Consider the following 17912-nt stretch of genomic DNA (forward strand, 5'->3'; position numbering starts at 1 on the left):
GCTTAATCAGCCCTTTCGTCCCTCTGGTACCATACAGCAGCCATGAGCTCATAACTTCCCCTACACCCCTCCGGCTCACGCGTGATGCTTTTCAGTCATTTTAACAAAGTATTGTTAACCCACACAAAGTACTTATACTCGCTGTGTACCCTGTGCTACCTATGTTATTGGTAGTTATTTACTATTCATTGCTCCACTTTCTTTCCTCACAGCTCAGACATGCCCTCTGCAATCACTCTCCTTCCGCATTAAGAATTCCTGTTCTTGTCCACTGGTGGGAGTTTCCTTGGGACAGTCTAAAAATGCCTCTATTTTACTTTTGAAAACTATTCTCTGGACTAGTGTTTCAGATTGGCCATCATTTGATGACAACGTCCCTGCTGGGGTTGCTGTGTTGTTCGTAATGTAGTTTGTGTCTTGTCCCCCTGGACCTAGACCCCGACGGGGCTGCACTAGAACTGGACCCAGCCTCAGTGGCTGCTGGTCTAAGTGAAAAAGCGAAGGCTCTCAGGAGGGGGCTGGGGGCTCCCCGCCCCGGGAGCTGTGGTGCTGCACTCCCCCCACGGCCCTGCCCATGTGACTGCTGGTCCAGACAGTGTACTCACTCTCCAGAGATCCACGGTTTAACACTTTATTTATCACTTTTGACACACAATGTTAATAACAGCGAACACATGAGGAGCGATGTGCAGACAGACATGAGCTGTTTCACTAAAGGTTTACAGGCCAGGCCTTGACAATGACCTGACAGGTGACTCTGAGCCTCACACTCCACCGGAGGGAGAGCAGGCCCCCCAGCCTCACGGACGTCCCTACTGAGTGCAGTTTAGACTTTCCGAGTCAGAACACCCATGACATTGACATCACTGTACCCATCACCCTGATAAAGTGATACACTCAGTACTCTCTAACATGAATGAGACAGTGTAAAAATATATTGCATGTATATATAAATTTATTTCCCTTTCCTGAAAAAACTTAGTACAAACTAGTAGTATATGATCCCTTTCAAGTTTCTTTTTAAGTTGTGTGGGTTTCCTTTGTTTGGCTTGGTTTGCGTTTTCAAAGTCTAAAGGAGGAGAGAGAGTTAACCGAAGCATCTCCAGCACAGCGACCACCGTCTGGCACACCACCACGCTGGCCACGCGCCCCACGTGCCCATTGACGAAGGCCAGGCCCCTGAGCCACCAGATGCACAAAGCGTTTAGTGGTAAATCAGTGAAAGGAAACTACTCAGGGTCATTGTTTTATGAACATTCTAGCCTATTGGTAATTTCACAGTACAACTAAATTGCCAACCTGTACTATGAACAGGTGACAACAGGGTGTCCCAGCGTGGCGTATGCTGCAGGACAGGGAAGTAGCCAGCTTGTATATGAGTACCCAGGACGAAATGGTCCCAGGTGGGCCCTCGAGAGCTCCCATCAAGGGCCACATGGTGAATATTTTAGGCTTCATGGGCCATGGGGTCTGTCAGCTCCCCACAGCCAGTGTCGCTGCAAGAGCAGCCAGGGACAGCACATAAGCAGGGCGTGGCCTGTGCCATTACAACTTGATTCACAGAAACAGGCGATTGTACTGGCTCAGGGTGTCAGGAAGGTGAGCCTCTGCCTGCTGTCGAGGTTGCTTTGTCCACTGAGAGGGTCAGGTGGCCACGTGGCCTTCCTGGACCTCGTCCACTGGGACTTGGAGGCCAAGAGCACATATGGGCAGCTAGCGGTGCCAGCGGAATGCCTGTGCTCCTGCAGAGGCACCTGCTCCAATTTTCATCTGTCTCAGAACTCAAGCCCAAGAATATTAAAGGTGTAAAAATACTCCAGTATAAATATATATCTTGCTATAATACTTTAAACTTACGTAATTTTGAACTTCAATTTTGGTAGTTAACTCTGTTCCTGACCACTGCCTAGATGCATTAAATAGAAATAAATAAGTGTTCTGGTATGATCGGTATCTTCAAGCGCACGCCTTCTACTGTTCCCTGCTGGTGTTCAGACACCATCAGCACTGTCCCCTTCAGAACGCATCCTGCCTCCTGGGGCACCTGCTGTGCAGTTTCTTTTGTTCACAGATAGACGTCTAATTTGTACTTAACCATGGTTAGTAGGAGCTGACAGGCGTTGCACACAAACATGCAGCACAGACACACACTCTGCCTACGTGTTCGCAATGTTCAGCACCCGATGAAGGGACAGACATGCATGTGTGTGTGTTTTGTGCAGTGAAGTTGGAGGCCAGGCTCATGGATGTTCAGAGGCTACACAGAGATGCAATGAAGCATTCACCAGATGATTTTAAATGGACAGAATGGCGACTCCTAAGTCCTCATGACTTAATTTTACCCCTTCTCCCTGACAGAAAGGGGAGGGGGAGCTTCAGAGCTATACTTTGAGTGGACAGAGGTGAGTCCTGGCCTGTGTGTATGTCTGACAAAGCTGGGGGATGGGCAGGGGATGCAGGGACACCGCAAAACCTCTGTGGCCAGCAGGACCAGGCTCCTGAACCTGGCGTGTGAGGGAGTGGGGCCCAGGGCATGGCGGTCTCCCATGAGCTCGGCTGGACTGGGACGGGGAGGGCCACCAAGGGAGAGCAGCTATGTGCATTTGATTTCATTCATAAAACCCAAAGAGAAGCTCCTGCTATCAGGACTAGCAGAGCATTTTGAAATTTTCCTCAGAAGTGGACAAGTAGCTCCACCTTTTTCTTCTTGTCAAGTAGCTCACCTCCACCAGCCTGAGGTGGGTGGTATCGGTGCTCCGCAGGCCGGGGCCTGCCTCGTGGGTAGATGGGGGAGCTCCAGTTCAGGGGTGGGCGCCATGGGAGGAAGCTGCTGACTGTGGGGGCCGTGGCAGGGCACTCCTCCTGTTTCTTTTGCTTAGACCCCACTTTCCCAGCATGCTCCTGGCAGTCATGCCCTCTACTGGGGTTGGAATCTTTGTGTGGTGGCTGTTCTTGCCTGAAGATAATCTGTGGGATAGGAGACCATGTCCTGGTGTCGGGCACCTCTCTCCAGGGTCCAGCGGGCAAGGAGGGGCTGAGAAGGGCTCACATCCACGGCAGGCCCAGGTGACATTTCTCTGTGGGTTGTAGCATGGGGACCCTGTTCCTTGGCCCTCGCCAGCATGTACGCTGTACTACAGCGTGCTGTAGTAGCTGACCTTCTGCTGGATTCCAGTGTCTGGGATAGTGGGGACTGGGCTCTTCAATGAACAGGAGAAAAGCAGCCTCAGACTGAAGGACCCACAGGCCCTGGTGGCGGGCATTGCTCCGCGGCAGTGCCTCCAGGTCCGGGGAGAAACCCTGTTCTGTGGCACTGGTGAAAACCCCACGGGCGCTGGAACTAGGGCTGTGATTGGCTTGTCAAGAAGCACTTTACTTGTCCAGTTGTCTTCTGATGTGTTTCCCACAGGTTGCTCTTGCCTTTGGGTTTCACACAAAGGTCCAGCCTGGTGGAGGAGAAGGAGGCACGGGGTGGGGGTCTGGCATCCTGTCGGCATTTGCCCCAGTCCTTGGTCCTCAGTTTCCCCTTGAAGTGGCCTAGCTTGGCAGCTTAGGATTCCTAAGTTAGAAACTTTCCAGACAATGGTGAGATTAGCCCTAAAAATGACAGAGCCTGCGCTCCCTTGTCTCCAATGTTCTAATGCCACATGCTGTGAGCCCCCAGAACCCCAGAAAGAGACTGCCTGCAGAGGTCACCTCCATCTGTGGATTGAGGTTGCCCTGGGTGGTGAGGGGAGGTCGGTGTGCGAGGGGCCTGGTAGAGACACAGTCGCTTCAGAGGGGCAGTGTCAGCTGGGAGCGCTGGCCCTCAGCCAGTGGTGGGGGGCCCTCCCTGGCCCCAGCGGTGACCAGCAAGTGTGCCACAGCAGTGCTGGTCCACGTTTCAACTGTCTGTGCTAGGCCAGGCCATGTGTCCAGGAAAGGACTGCAGAGCAAACAGTGGCTGTGGCAGCTTGGTTCCAGGAGGCATTTTCCTCAGGCTGTCATGTGCTTTTCCACGGACCAGCTCTAGGACCACATGGCCCTCCAGGTCACAGACCATGCTATGGCTGTGTCTATGCAAATGGAGTGTCACCTTGTGGCTGCTGTGAAAGCAAATGCTATGGGCCTTGGGTGGGACCCTCCCTGGCCTGGTTTTTGTCGTGAGGTTTCCTACACTCTGGGGTTGGGAGAGCCCAGAAATGTGGGAACTGACTTCAGAGGCTAGAGCTGCAGAGATTTATGCTGCACTGTGAGCAGAGAGGAAGTAGCCATGTCGACCTTCAGCCTCGAGGCCCTGATTTCAGGGGGACAGGCAGAAGGGGCCTGTCACACACTTGCCTGCAGGGGGGCCTTGGGGCCAACAGGGTCTTGCAACCAGGAGATGCAGGGACAGAGGAGTGAGGCCACAGAAACAGGATATTCTGAATCTTCCTTACCCTGTTCTGAAAATAAACATAGTCGCTTTTTCTTCTTTCCTTTAAAAAGCAAAATAAAATGACCCATCCTTGGTTTCCATTTTAAGAACATGTAACTTCACACTTCAAATCACTTTCCTTTGGCCTACCGAGGACCATTCCTTTCCCGGCTCACTTTCTTTTATTCACCAGCCTTCACTTACATGACTGCCCTTAGCACAGACGTAGTCCATAGGCGTGTGTAAGTGTGTGCGTGAGCAGATGGGTGTGCATGAGCATGTGTGCCCGTGAGTACATGAGTGTGTATGTGTGTGCATGAGTGTGTGTACACATGCAAGCGTGCACTTGTGTGTCGCACACCTGCATGGAGCCCTCGCAGATGCTGCTAGGTCCTGTTTGAGGTTTGCCTCATCTCGCTGGTGATGCTGGTTAGTGCGTTAGTGCGTGTTCCCCGCGTGGCTCCTGGGAGGGTCTGCCAGTCAGGAGGTTAGCACCACCTCTGACAGGGTCTGGGCCACCTGCTCCTTTAAAACACTCCTTTCGCCTGCAAATCAGGTGGCCTGTGTGATCTGGTCCTGGAGACACTTTGGAAATGACCATCCAACATGTGCCGAGGCAGGTGCATTAGACAAAGGTCAGTGAGTTCAGGGGCCACACCTGGGGTAGGAGAGGAGCACGCTGGGGGCCCCAGGCAGGAGAGAGGCCTGGGAGTTACCCACAGCCACCCCACCCCAGCGTCTTGAGTTCTGCCCCAGTGAGCCCAGGAATGTAAAGAAGTGTGAGGTGATGTGGGGCCAGAAACAGAGGAAGGCCCTGTCCCCGGGGACTGGCTACTTGCCCCCCTGCACCTTCTGGTCGTAGGTGCCCGCGTGCTTGTAGCCTGGTACGTAGCCCGACTCATCCACCAGGTCCACACGGCCGGCTTTGCCCTTGCCCCTGCCAGATGGGTCGAAGCGCTCCTTGTGGGAACCTGTGAACTTGGTTGTGTCTGTGAGCCGAGACACGGTGGGCGAGGAGATGGCTTTCTACAAGAGAGCAGGGTGAGGGGTTAATTGCAGCTGAACCACAGGAGAAAGAATGGCGTGGCAAGGGGAGCTGGAGAGGGGGGATTTCAACCAAAGGGGCCAAGCCCATGTATAGGGGATGCTAAAGGCTCCTGGAATCCACGTTGGGCTCTCAGTCTGGAGAAGTAGCCTGGGTCAGCCCACACCCAGGGAATGAAGGCTCCCACCCCATCTTTAGGCCACTGCCATCAGTTCCCTAGAGCTTGGCCCTGCTTCCCAAGGGGCTGGCCTACCCTCTGTACTCACCGTCACCCCCGAGATAATGGGGGACTTGCCCTCGATGAGCCTGTGCACCTCTTGGATGGCCTCCTCGCTGCTCTTATCCTTGAATCTCTTCTTGGAGAGCTCCTCCAGTGCCTCCTTGAACTGCTCGAATGTGATGGTCCGGCAGGACTTCCCTCTGCAGGGAGAAAGGACTCAGGGCTCTGGCACTCTCCTCGCTGGGCTGGGACCCAGGCACCGGCTGACATTGGGGACCCCAGCACTGCCAGGGGACCTCAGCACTACCTGGGAACCTGCTGACATTGGGGGCCCCAGCCTTGCCTGCAGACCTCGCCCCGCCTCTCCCACACCAGAAGGCAAGTCCGACATTAAAACACAGAGCACACCCCTCCCCTGCAGTGTTTACACCCAACAGTCAGTCACCATCGGCAACAGCAGCAAATATAAATCGTGGAAAAAAGCTTAAAGGAAGCACATCCTTTACGAACAACTGGACATTAAAACAAAGCCGTTGTCTGGTTCTAAATGGGATGTGTGTGTGGCCTCCCATCAGGGAAAGACTTTGAAAGAAAAGTTAGGGTGAGAAGCCCATCAGATCTGAACCAGGAGGAAGAGGTTCTGGGGCCACCAGAAGCGGTCTGTTTCGGGGTTGCCACACAGGGACAAGAGGGAGGCCCCTCCCCAGGACACCCGATGAGGTGGGCCCAGAGCCTGCACGCCAGGCCCGCCACCTGGGACCCCTGCGGCCCCCTGCCCAAAAGCTGCTGGGGCCAGACCAGTGCCCGGCCAGGGGAGCAGACGGTGGGCCACAGGGCAGAGCGGGGGCTTCACCCAGATGCGTCTTGTAACAGCACGGGGTTCCCCAGGGAGGTCCGTCGGGCAGTCCCAACAGGCTCTCACCTGGCTCTTCAGCCTTTGTGATTTTAACTAAAAACATTTTTGCCACTTTCACCGGATCTTCCCCAGGTCAAAATGACAAAACTCTTTTCAACAAAAGGCTGTTCAGTGGAGCGAGGATCGCTTTGCAACAGATCAGGCTGGGACGACCGGACACCCACGGGTGGAGTGGTGGTTTCGGTCTGCGCCATAGTTAACTCAAAGTGGACCAGTCCTGAGTTTATTATAAAACCATAAAACTTCTGAAAGAACCTAAGGGAAAATATTTATGACCTTCGCTTAGACGAAGACATCTTAGAAATGATACCGGAAAACAGCCCATTAAAAAAAAAGATTTGGACTTTAAAATTTATTAAACCCTTTTCTTCAGAAAAACACTATAATGCAAAGACAAGCAACAGACTGGGAGAGAAGACTCACAAGACACGTCTGACAAAGGACTGTATTGGAAACGCTGTGTGTGAAGAACTAAAACAACAACAAGAAGAAATCCAACGTGAAGACCTGGAAAGACTATCTGAGGCAGACACTGCCGCAGACCTGTGGGTGGCAGCTGAGCGTGTGGAGAGACTGCCTGCTGTCAGTTCCCGGGGAGACGCCGCCCTCCCACAGGACCGCCCGGGTGGCCAGACGAACGAGACGACATCCCCAGTGCTGGGCAGACGCAGGACCACTGGGGCTCAGACACAGCCGGTGGGGATACAATGTGGCGTCCACTGTGGAAGGCAGCTGGGCGTTTTCTTAAAGGCCACACCTACAGCATGACCCTGAGACCCCACATTTAGGTTCTCACTCAAGGGAAATGAAAACTCGAGCTCACAACTCCTGCCGCTCTACTCGCAGTTCTGCTTGTTGTCGCCAAAACCCAGGAACATCCGCAGCAGGCACGGGATTCCCTCACACGTTGCACATGCACCCGAAGACACAGGACATGCTGACTGACATGTCCCAGGCAGGAGAGAGCTGATTAAAGCTCTCCTTAACTGAAGTTGGGGTGCCCAACCTCAGCCCTCTGGGAGGCCATTCGGAAGAAGGTGGGGAGCAGGGTCCTCCAGACATGTCCAGAGCCATCTGTTCCAAAGGCATTTGTGCTGACGGCCACAGGGCAGGGGCTGGGTAATACGTTGGACCAGGGCTTCATTACACCCAGTGTTTGGTGGTGGCTTCTGTCCCTCGAGGCTCTGAGGGACACTCACAAACGCACGGGGTCTTCGGGCACTGAGGCCTTTCTAGGCAGTTGCCCTCAGTCTGGGGTGCCAGGAATGTTGTAAACACAGCCTCTTTTTTTCTCTCGACCCTACTGGGTGGGTAACCTCCAGGCCCCAGAGGAGGCCTGTTTGTCCTGGGCTGTCACAGGCGCTCCTGTCTCCTATTCACTGCCTGCCCTGGCTGGTGTGTGGACACCAGGCCTGATGGCCGGCCCAGCGGCGGCCACCAGAACATGCAGCCCTCTCTGGGCCCTGCGGCGCCAGGCACCACCAGTGTGAGTCACTCAGGCCACGGGTGGGGAGATGGCCCGCAGGGGCCCCTGTCAAAGGGCACAGTTGGATTGGGGTAGACACACCCAGGCCTAGGGTCCTGATTTGCCCACTCCACCTGGCCCAGCCAGGTGTCCCCCAGTGTCCCCATTGTGACCAATGGATGGGTCTCCCCAGGGGACCCGGTTCCCTGCTGCAGAGAGAGTCCCTGGCGAATTCTAGAGTAACAATGCCAGCCCTTCCCTGGAGACATGATCGCATTACGCTGCTCTCCACACAGACTGAGCCTGTTCTCGAGTGCGCACAACGGCGGTGTCCCCACACCAAGGTCCCCCACCCCATCCCCACCAGTGCCCTGATCAGAAGGCCGTTGTTCTGCTGGAAGGCCAGCCCAGCAGTGACGGGGTCACTGTTCACACAAGGCCCCTGCGTCCCCTGGGCTTCCAAGGCCCAAGTTAGGGCAGCCAGGGAGGCAGCTGGGCCAGCTGCTCCTGAAGGTCACCCAAGGACACCAGAGGCCAGCCTAGCCTTCCAAGGACATACCCAGACCTGTGTGCCTTCAGGGCCAATACCACGAAGGCTCCTAGGATGGGCCACTGTGACCTACGCCCCCCACTCCCAGTCCCGTCCTTGCCAGCACCTTTGTGAATCAGAGAAAACTACATATTCCCGGAACCCTGTTGCTGAGAGGTGGCTCCCCGCCTACTGGACCCACTGGCTAGGAGAGTGGGCAGGGGTGATTGTGGGGAGAAGAAGGAGTGTCAGGGAAAGTGCTAGTTCTCCCAGGCTCCCCTGACCACCAGCAGCTGGGACCCAGTGACCTATCTAGAAAGCACTGATGAGGGTTAGAGAACTAGGAGCCTTGGTGACATTCCCATCATCCCCTGGGTCAGTGGGGATGTGGGGGGCTCCTGAAGGAGCATGTCTGGTGGGGACACACCTCTGGGGGAGTCCTGCCTGGACGGTTTCTTGCTGTGCTTGCAGAGGGCTCTCCTGGGAGACACTCACTGTCACCCCTACCCAGGGCACCCACTCCACTGAACAGCTCTGCCTACCGGGGCCCCAGTGAGCACAGAGCCAGCAGTGCAGACCTGGCTGCAATGGATGACACTTGCTGACAGCCACTCAGTCACAGGTCTGGTTGCTGATGGCCATGACCTGCCTGAAGGGGCAGCTGTGACTCCTCCCCACCCCACCCACGTACATGCAGTTACTTCCCCGAAGTAGAAAAAAGCTGCCCTTGACACTCTTCCTGACTCTAACTTTGTGTTTGCCCAGTGCAGGGCTGGGATGGCACAGACATGGGGCTGGGGGTGCCCGGGAGGGGCGGAGGCCCCTAGGTGCACTGCCACTGGTGATCACAAGGCCCCACAGAGACGCGCTCCCCACCATGGCCACCCGGACTCTGGAAGACCCTCAACGTGAAGCAGAAAGGACAGGGAGTGGGTGTACCTTTCTCTCTTGCTCTCTCTCATGCCCCAACCTCACTATCACCCTGGAGGAAGGGGCTGAAGTCAGGAAAGGCCCAGCTCAGGGAACACAGGCTGCCTTCTCCTCCAAGGAGTGAGTGAGTGTCAGCCCTCAGGCCCAGGAGCAAAGTGGGGCTGGGGGAGCCTCGGGGCCCTGAGCAGACACTGCCACCAGCCCCAGCCGCCCACTGTGACACGCGTGGTGTTTCTCAGGCGTCACATCCCACTCAGAGCTCTGCCCACTCCCCCAGCCCCTCCACGGCACCCCCACCCCACCACTGCCCTCTGCTGGGTTTCCTACTACAGGCTCAGCCTGCTCGGGGTGCCAGCCAGACACGGGACGGCATCTGGGCTCCAGGCCCGTGCTTCTGTGCTGGGCTTCTGCAGCTCACCCCCCTGGCTCCAGCACCCCTGCTTCAGACAATTCCCACATGTCCTGGCTGTGACCAGAGCATGTGTGGCAAGAACAGAGCAGCGTTCCAGGTCTTCTGTGACAGGAAGCCCCACCCATCTGCTCCCTCCTAACCTGGGACGCAGCGGCCCGACATGAGGGCTGCCGAGCTGTCTCCCTGCACCGGTGTCACAAGACAGGCTGTTTTCTCTGAGAGCTCGCAGCACCCACAAGACAGGTGTGTGGTGGGTCACGAGAGGCTGCAACAGCGACCCCTGCCCTCCTCTGCCCCCTTTATCAGGCCTCTCCCCTGCAGGGCAGGGCTCAGTGCCTGACCCGCACATGCAGACACATGCAGGCAGGGGGACATTGCTGTCCACAGCCCCCTAAATGGTCTATCTGGGTGACACTCCTGCTTGTGCACACGAAGTCCTGATTAATTAATATTCCAGACTGTCTATTGTCTGTCCTTTGGGGCGAGGAGGATGCTGGAGTCTTTGTCTAGGTAACAATAGTCTTCAGTCAAGAGTTGGTATAGAGCTGCAAGAAATTTGTTTAAAATTTAACACATAGTAACATCAAAACAAACAGGCACTGCCATGGCGACAGGATCTAAACAAAGGCTGCAGATACCCTGGCTGGCGTCACCGCCTGGAGCCCTGGCAACCGCCCCCAAACAGAAATCGCTGCTCTTCTCCACCGACTCAGCAACTTTGAGGTTCCACGCCCGTCCCGCAGGACCTACAACCCTGCGCAGGGCACTGTCCACCTGGCCCATCACAGGGACATGGGTGTGGATCCCTCCTACTGTCACCCTGTGGTGTCCAGCAAACCACCCAAGCAAGGGGCCCCTGCAGCCACCGCAGGCTGGTCTTCACTGTGTAGTGACCACAGCCCCTCACTGGGCTGCAGCCGCAGCTAGCTGTTCCCCCATTCCACATTCCCTACAGTGAGCCGGGGCAGAGACACTGGGGGCCCCCTGGGCTCTGCGGTGAGGACCCCACCAATACCTGGGAGCTGGGGCCTCTAAAGGTCTGAGCAGCTGATGTCCTTCCTCCCAGGACAGGCATGAGGAGCAAGTGGGGTCCTTTCTGGTACCCACTCCTGTGATGCCAGCACCCGCCATGTGGGCCCCAGGGGGCACGTGCCTCCTGTATGCAGGGTCTCCGGGCCTGTCCAGGGTACCTGTCCTGAATGAGTCACCACCACACTTGCCACGTCCCCCACTGCGAGGCTGTGTGCACATGCATGTGTGCATGTGTGGTGAGTTTGTGCACATGTGCATACATGTGTGTAGGCATGTTTGTGTAGCTGTGTGTGGGCTGTGGGCTCCTGTGTACCCATGGCTGTGCATGCCTGCATGCAGTAGCTTAAAGGCAACTTACTGTGGAAGGAACCAGGAGGAAGGAAACAAATTGCTCCCACCTGCCAACACTTTGCACGCAGGGCCAGTGCCGAGGGTGTGGCCACCTGCCTCTGGACACACCATGGATCTGGCCTCCCCCAGCCCTTCTGCAACACTTCCCCAACAATCATGGCTCTTGGGGCACCTTTGCTCCTGTGTCTACTCTCTGTCTTTCCTGGACACACATGGGTTACAAAGGCCAGCTCTAAAGGCCTGGAGGACCTGCCCAGGGAATGGATCGAAGGGACCATACTGGGCCTGGTCCCAGTCCCCACTCCAACTCCTGCTCCTCCTCCTCACCTGTGCCCACTCCCTCTTCCTCCTCCCCACTGGTGCCCACCTGCTCCTCACCTGCACCCTGCTTCCTGCTCCTCCTCATCTGCATCCACCTCCTCCTTCAGCTCCTGTCCCCACATCCCACTCTAACCCGGGGCCTCGAGGAGGCATGAGTGCACAGGAGACAGAGTCTACCAGGAGCCTGCGTTCTGTGCTCTTGTGTCATGGGGCTCCAGCCTGTCATAAATCTGAAACAGTTCCACCTCTTCAGGTGAGACTGGAAAGGCTGAGTCCCTCCCACCTGGCGAGTGCCTGCCTCCTGTGCCCCATGACTAGGTCCAGATGATCAACCCCCAGGGACCACTTGTGGGGCCACCTCCACCCTGTCCCAGCCAGACCACCTCCCGCTGGGTGGGAGTGAGCCGACCTCCGGAGAGCAGTCCACCGTGGGTGGCTGGCAGGATGGTGTGACCAGCTGGGGAGTCAGGAAGACAACACTATGATGAGGCACACCACACTGTTTCCACAAGCAAAGCGGTGACATGAAGCCCAGGCTCTAGGGGCACAAAGAAAAAAACTACACTGCCTCTGTGCTTGGAGGACGGGTAGATGGAGGGAGGAGCCAAGCCATTGACAGAAAGGACACGGGGACACCTGAGATGAAAGATGGCAAGGTCACAGTATCACACAACTATGGGGTCATATTGACCACAATGGACATGGTCCAGAAATGAGCCAAAATAAAGCCATCTCCCAGCAACAAGCATGACCTGGACAGAGATGACTGGACATTTGGTGGCCTTGGGGGATTTCATGTGTGGCTGTGGGTTGAGGAGGCCAGGAGAATGTCCTCACACTTTAGAGATGCCCAGCTGAATGGGAAGGGGTACGTGTCACCACTCCTGGGCATGCTCCCAGAGTCCAGGAGGAAGGCCATGTGCAGGAGCATGTGCTCACGGATGCATCCACAGTCACGGCAGCATGTCTTCATAGGTGCAAGGAGCAGACACGTGTGGGTGCACACGCCCACAGGGAGCACAGGAGCGCACCGTCCAAGGTCACCAAGTCACAGGTGAAGATACAGGTGCTAACTGTGTCCTCCACAGTTGTCTTCATGTGACCATTCCCCAAAGCAAAGGGGCAGCAGGCAGGGGCAGATCAGACACAGGTCACACCTCAGGGACAGGCTTCACAGTGCCGCCTGTCACACTCAGCCCACAGTGGGCCAGGAATTCTGCCACTGGGACCCCCCACACTCCCGAGGGCAGGGCAGTATATCCCCCGCCCCACCCCACTCCCTGCTCACCCCAAGGCAGCCTATTCTGGTTCCAATTCCTGGTCATTCGATTCTAGGAAGGGAAGGATCTCGAAGCATCACACCATCTCACAGCCCCTTAAAACACAAACCCACCAGTGGACCCTGGACATGAGGCCTGGCTGACCACAGGCCTCCGGGAAGCCAACTCTGTGGCAAGAGAGCCCCTGTGCACTTACTTGATTTTGCTGAACACAATGTCCACGTCAGTGACGGTCACGTTCTTCCCGTCGATCACCTGGCAGTCCTTGCACAATTTCGACCAGTTCTTGCCATGCATCTCCTTCCCAGTGGCCCTGGTGTCCCCGTGTACTGCAAACCGCCGGAAGGCCTCCTCCAGGGCACTAAGCTCTGGGGCCGTGGCAGCTGCTCCCTCGTTGGCACCTTCTGACTCCAGTGACAGCCTCTTAGCTGCCTTGTCCTTTGCAGGGTCCCCTGGGGACTTGGGGGGTGTCTTGTTGGCGGCCTTGGCAGGCTTGGCCTTGCTGTCAGCCATGTTTCTGGCAGAGGAAAGGGAGAAGAAGGGGGTTATTCTGTTTCTGTAGGGCTGCTGCCCACGGCCCTTCCAGCTGCCTGCTCACAGGACAGGAGGCTGGCAGGCACCCAGGATGTGACAGGGCCCCTGGGGCCCCTCAGAGCCCAGCCCAGACATGAGAGGGTAGAACCTTAGCCCAGATGGCCTCAGCAGGATGGTGAGCATTTGTCTCGCTGCTGCACACAGCACTTGGCACTGCCCCTCACACACCAGCACCCTGCCAGCTATTGGTAGATTAAGGGCTCCACCCAAGTAGTCAAAGCCATGAGCAATGGCGGGGCCACGGGTGGTGTACCCAGCCCAGCCACCTGCAGGCTCAGGGCCTTATCATCTCCCTGTCACTCATCCAGCACAGTCTCCTCCCTGGGCCACACCTGCTGGGTGGCTCCCCAGGAAGACACTTCTCCAGGGGTCCAGGGAATGATGCCATCCCTGGGGAGGAGGGTATCCAGAATCAGCTGTTATCCTCACATCGGGGCTGAGCCTGCTGCCCTTGATCCAGTGGGAGAGGGAGACCCTGGGGCATCTGCCCAGGAACCCGAGGGCTCACTGCAGCTGTGCCCCAGGTGCAGGGTAGGGCGCAACATGCATTGGAGGGAGGTCGCCACTGGGGACCCCATGTGGCGAGCTCAGGGAGCCTGCCCCGGCCTGCCTGTGAGTCTCTGCCCCTGTGAGGTGCCTGATCCCCAGAGTTGGTCTGGGTCCCTGGGGGCCCAGAAGCCAGGAGCCTGTGCTGCCTCTGTCAGGTTTCAGGAGCACAGAACACCAACACCTCCCCCACGTCTGTAGCCACACAGCTTCCCCCTGCCTCTCTGCTGGTGGCCAGGGTGAGACCCTGAGATGCACAGCCCCAGGGTCAGACCCCCATGGGTCCCTCAGAAGCAGCTTCCCAGAGCAGTGCAGCCCTAGAGCTCACCTCTGTCTCTGCTTTGCTGAGAACAGACACCGCCAGAGGCCCAACGAGGGGACAGAACTCAGGACCCCCTGGCACACAACGTGAAATCCAGGTGACAGTCTGTGCCATGAATACTGAGCTTGCTCACAACTCTGCTGGGTACTGAAAATCCCCTTCAAATCTGCGCTCTCAATGCTGGTTACACAGAGGAAAATGGGCGACCTGGCATCACGGGGGATCCTGATGGCCCTGCTGAACCCAAGATCCTACAAATTCCCAACAAGTAAAAGTCAAATGCCCTCGATCATTGGACTGAACATTCTCAGGGCCTCACGGGCCATGGTCCCACCCTGTCCTTGTCCTCTGTGATTGTGCAAAAGGTACACCTGCTTCTACGGGACATCCTGGACGCCCAGCGGCAGGGCACAGCCGGCTCCGGGTGAGAATGAGCATTGATTCCACAGGTCTGGCTTCCTGCAGGGTGCAGGTGTGGGGCAGGGCGCGCTCTCTCTCCAAGGGACCCAGCACCAAGGCGAAGAGGAGTCAGGTGTCGGCAGAATCGCTTTCAGGTTTATTGCTGACACCATTTCTTTGTCTGAAACAGGATCTTGTTCCAGGATCGGCTGAGTGTGTTTACATGGCATCTCTTCAGCCCTCAGTGCCCAGGAAGGAAAAGCGGCTAAGAAATTACTAGAAGCATGAGCCGATTTTGGAGAATGTGCATGTCTGTTCAACCTGGTCAAGAAGAAGGAAACCTCTTATGATGCTTCCAACGCAGTGCAGGTTCCACGGCCCAGGAAACATCATCTTGTGAGAGGAAAACGCCTGAGTGCTATCAGGGAGGGCTGTCCAGGGTGTCGGAACTACGGGTCATCCTTCTCGTGCTTTGCTGTGTTTTGCAGATTTCCTAGAAGCACTATTTTATAGCAAAGTGGGGCTCCTCCCCTCTCAGTGTCGGGCTGACGAGCACTCTGGGGGAACCACAGCAAGCCTTGCTGCCGGGAGGTCTGCCCCCACAGCCAAGTAAAGGACTGAATAAGACGTGAAAAAGTTCTGTTGTCGTGGGCTTTACCTTCCAAGTGGACACAGGCAAAAACCAAGTAAACAAACAGGGAAATGGGATGGCTTCGGCAATAAGAGGTGCACCAGAGAGGAATTAAGGCGGGTGAGATGGCAGTTAGTGTCGATTTAGACAGGTTGGAGGGGAAGCATGAGGGGAGCCTAGAGCCACACAAAGGCACTGGCATGTGGGCTACTCTGCATGCAGCATCTCCACCCATGCTGCCCTGAATCCCACGGGACTGAAAACCCCCCATGTTGGTGAGTGGGTGGAAGGGGAAAGAGCAGAGAAAATTCGGTCAGGCTGATTTGGTCTCTGTCTGCTGTCCTGGGCCCCAGGAGAAAAGGGACCATGCTTTAAATGTCATGAAAAACCCTTCCAACAAGGACTTCTATACACACACCATGGCCCCGAGGGGCGAGGAGCTGAAGATGGGGGCAGGCAGATGAGCTCAGTGGGTCCGCCACACTTTTCAAGCAGGTTGTAGATCAGGAATCTTCAGCTAACCTTGGAGAGGGTGCAGGAGGCCCGGAGTCCGCAGGCAGCCCTGGAAGGGGAACCCAAGGAGAAAGTTCGGGAAGAGCAGACGGACAGGGCCATGGACGCCGGGAAGAGTCCAGGAAGATGAACAGGAGACCTGCAAGCAGAAGCCCTCTAAACTCAGCCCTGGGGCGGCTGGCCCGGGGTCTCTCTCCAGCAGGCAGCTGGTAGCTTCAACCTTGAACGTTTCCTTCCGGAGCTGTGGGCTGGAGTGGCAGGCCTCTCCTGTCAGCACCGTGTCAGGGCGGCTTCTGGGTGTGTTCATGGGTTTTCACTTAGAGTCTGTTCTCAGAGATGTTCGAGGTGATGGCAGAGAGAAGCGCCCTGGAGTAATGACCCAGGTGCGAGGTGGGTGAAGCAGGGCATCCCCTCCCCGCCCCACCGCCCTTGCCAACCAGTCTGTGACCTTGAAGCTGCACAGGTGACGCAGCCACAAGACCCAGAACACAGCTCTCTGTTCCGGTTTCCACTTTATTTTACTATGAACATGCATTATCATAATAAAATATTTTTAACAAAAATAACAGATTAGATCCCATGTGCGCATAGAGGAAGATCTCTAAGATGACTGTTCATTGTGGCGAGAAGAAGGACATGGAATAGCAGAAATCACGCACCTCACTCTGGGAAGACAGACAATGGGAATGAGAGAGATGGGTCGGCACTGCCAGGAACACTGCGGGCAGCTGGGGCTGAGGGGAGGCGTCACGTGCTTCTGTTGTTTGAATTGCTCCAATAAATCCATGTGCTAGTCCCATGAGGATATAATAACAATACATTCAATTTAACAGAGGCTGAGGGCTCCAGCAGAGGTGCCCAGAGAGGCCCTCTGCACAACAATGACAGCCGGCACGTGGGGCCTCCCTCCCAGGGCCAGCCCCAGCCTCTGACCCACCGGGCTTCTCTCCCCCAATGGAGGCTGTGGTTCCCTGCTCTCGTGGTTTCTGGGGGTGCAGTGGGGCCCCCAGGGTGGCCTTCCATACCTATGCCCACCAGTGCCAGCCTCTTTCCACCATGACAAGAAATAGTCACTTAGAGGAAGAGCATGCCAGGAAGTCAAAATGCCAACCCACCAAATGCAGCATTCTCTGAGGTGTGGCCTGTATTCTTAGACATGTACTGTGTTTCCACAGTAAATCGTGCCCTCTACACCCCCCAGGTGTGTGCTCTGCTTCTCCAGGTGTGTGCCCTGTGCCCTCAGGTGTATGCCCTGCATCCCCAGGAGAGCCGATCCCTTGCTGGCCAAGATTCCCCACACAGGGCACAGGTTAGCATATGGGAGGAGTGGAGACTGATCAGGCACGATCAGGTGTCACTCCAGCCTGGATGCCCAGCAGTCAGTCCCTGCTCCCTCAGTGTAAGGATTTTCAGCAGCTCAGAAAAGCCCCAGTGAGCAAAGTTCTGATTCATGTCACGATCCAGGGCCTCTGACTCCGTGTGAAAACCTAGTCTGTCTCCTGACCCTCTCCCATCTGCTTCCCTAGAAAGACCCCTGACTCTGAGATGTGTATATGCTTGCGGGGGAGGGTACAGAGGGAGGAGGAGGAGGAATGCATGGAGAGGCAGGGAGGCAGGCAGACGGGGAGCTGGCACCTGCCTTCCTAGCCGGGAGCTGGGCTCCCTTAAGACCCTTCTGCTGGCCTCGGGGGTCCTTGGGCAAGAGAATGAGAACTGTGTCCCTCGCCCTGCCTGGGCCAAGGCCCTCACCAGCTCTGGGCTCCCACAGTGTCAAACAGGACCAGGGAAGGCAGGGGGAGCAGGTGAGTGGAGGGAGCACATCCGGTTCCATGTGAGCCATTAGCCTCCGCCAGGTCCTGCCTGAGGCAGGGCAGGCACTGCCCTGGAGGGTCGGGAGAAAACTGGTGAAGCACTCACACTGGCTGTGGAGACGGACTGTGATCCTGGACTTGCATTTTCAAACGAGGGCTGGGAGAGGGCAGGGCAGTCAAAAGTGGGAATTACAGACTA

General features: G+C 56.4%; 1 protein-coding gene across 2 annotated transcripts in view; it reads right to left on the reverse strand.

The window, feature by feature from the left end:
* Positions 1 to 615: 615 nt before the first annotated feature.
* Positions 616 to 17912, reverse strand: part of TPPP (tubulin polymerization promoting protein) — a 30546-nt gene continuing 13249 nt past the window's right edge. Inside the window, exons 1-4 of one of the 2 annotated variants that reach the window (XM_037062933.1) lie at positions 15808 to 15908; positions 13094 to 13414; positions 5708 to 5861; positions 616 to 5422 (exon numbers count right to left, since the gene is read on the reverse strand). In XM_037062933.1, the coding sequence (XP_036918828.1) occupies positions 5228 to 5422; positions 5708 to 5861; positions 13094 to 13410 (666 nt within the window). In that variant the 5' untranslated portion in view covers positions 13411 to 13414; positions 15808 to 15908 and the 3' untranslated portion in view covers positions 616 to 5227. Of the gene's footprint in view, positions 5423 to 5707; positions 5862 to 13093; positions 13415 to 15807; positions 15909 to 17912 lie in introns of those variants that run through there. The other variant, XM_037062932.1, reaches the window with a different exon arrangement.

Source organism: Sturnira hondurensis, unplaced genomic scaffold (assembly GCF_014824575.4).
Source record: "Sturnira hondurensis isolate 20B ecotype Veracruz unplaced genomic scaffold, ASM1482457v3 Scaffold0014384, whole genome shotgun sequence".
NCBI classification, from domain to species: domain Eukaryota; kingdom Metazoa; phylum Chordata; class Mammalia; order Chiroptera; family Phyllostomidae; genus Sturnira; species Sturnira hondurensis.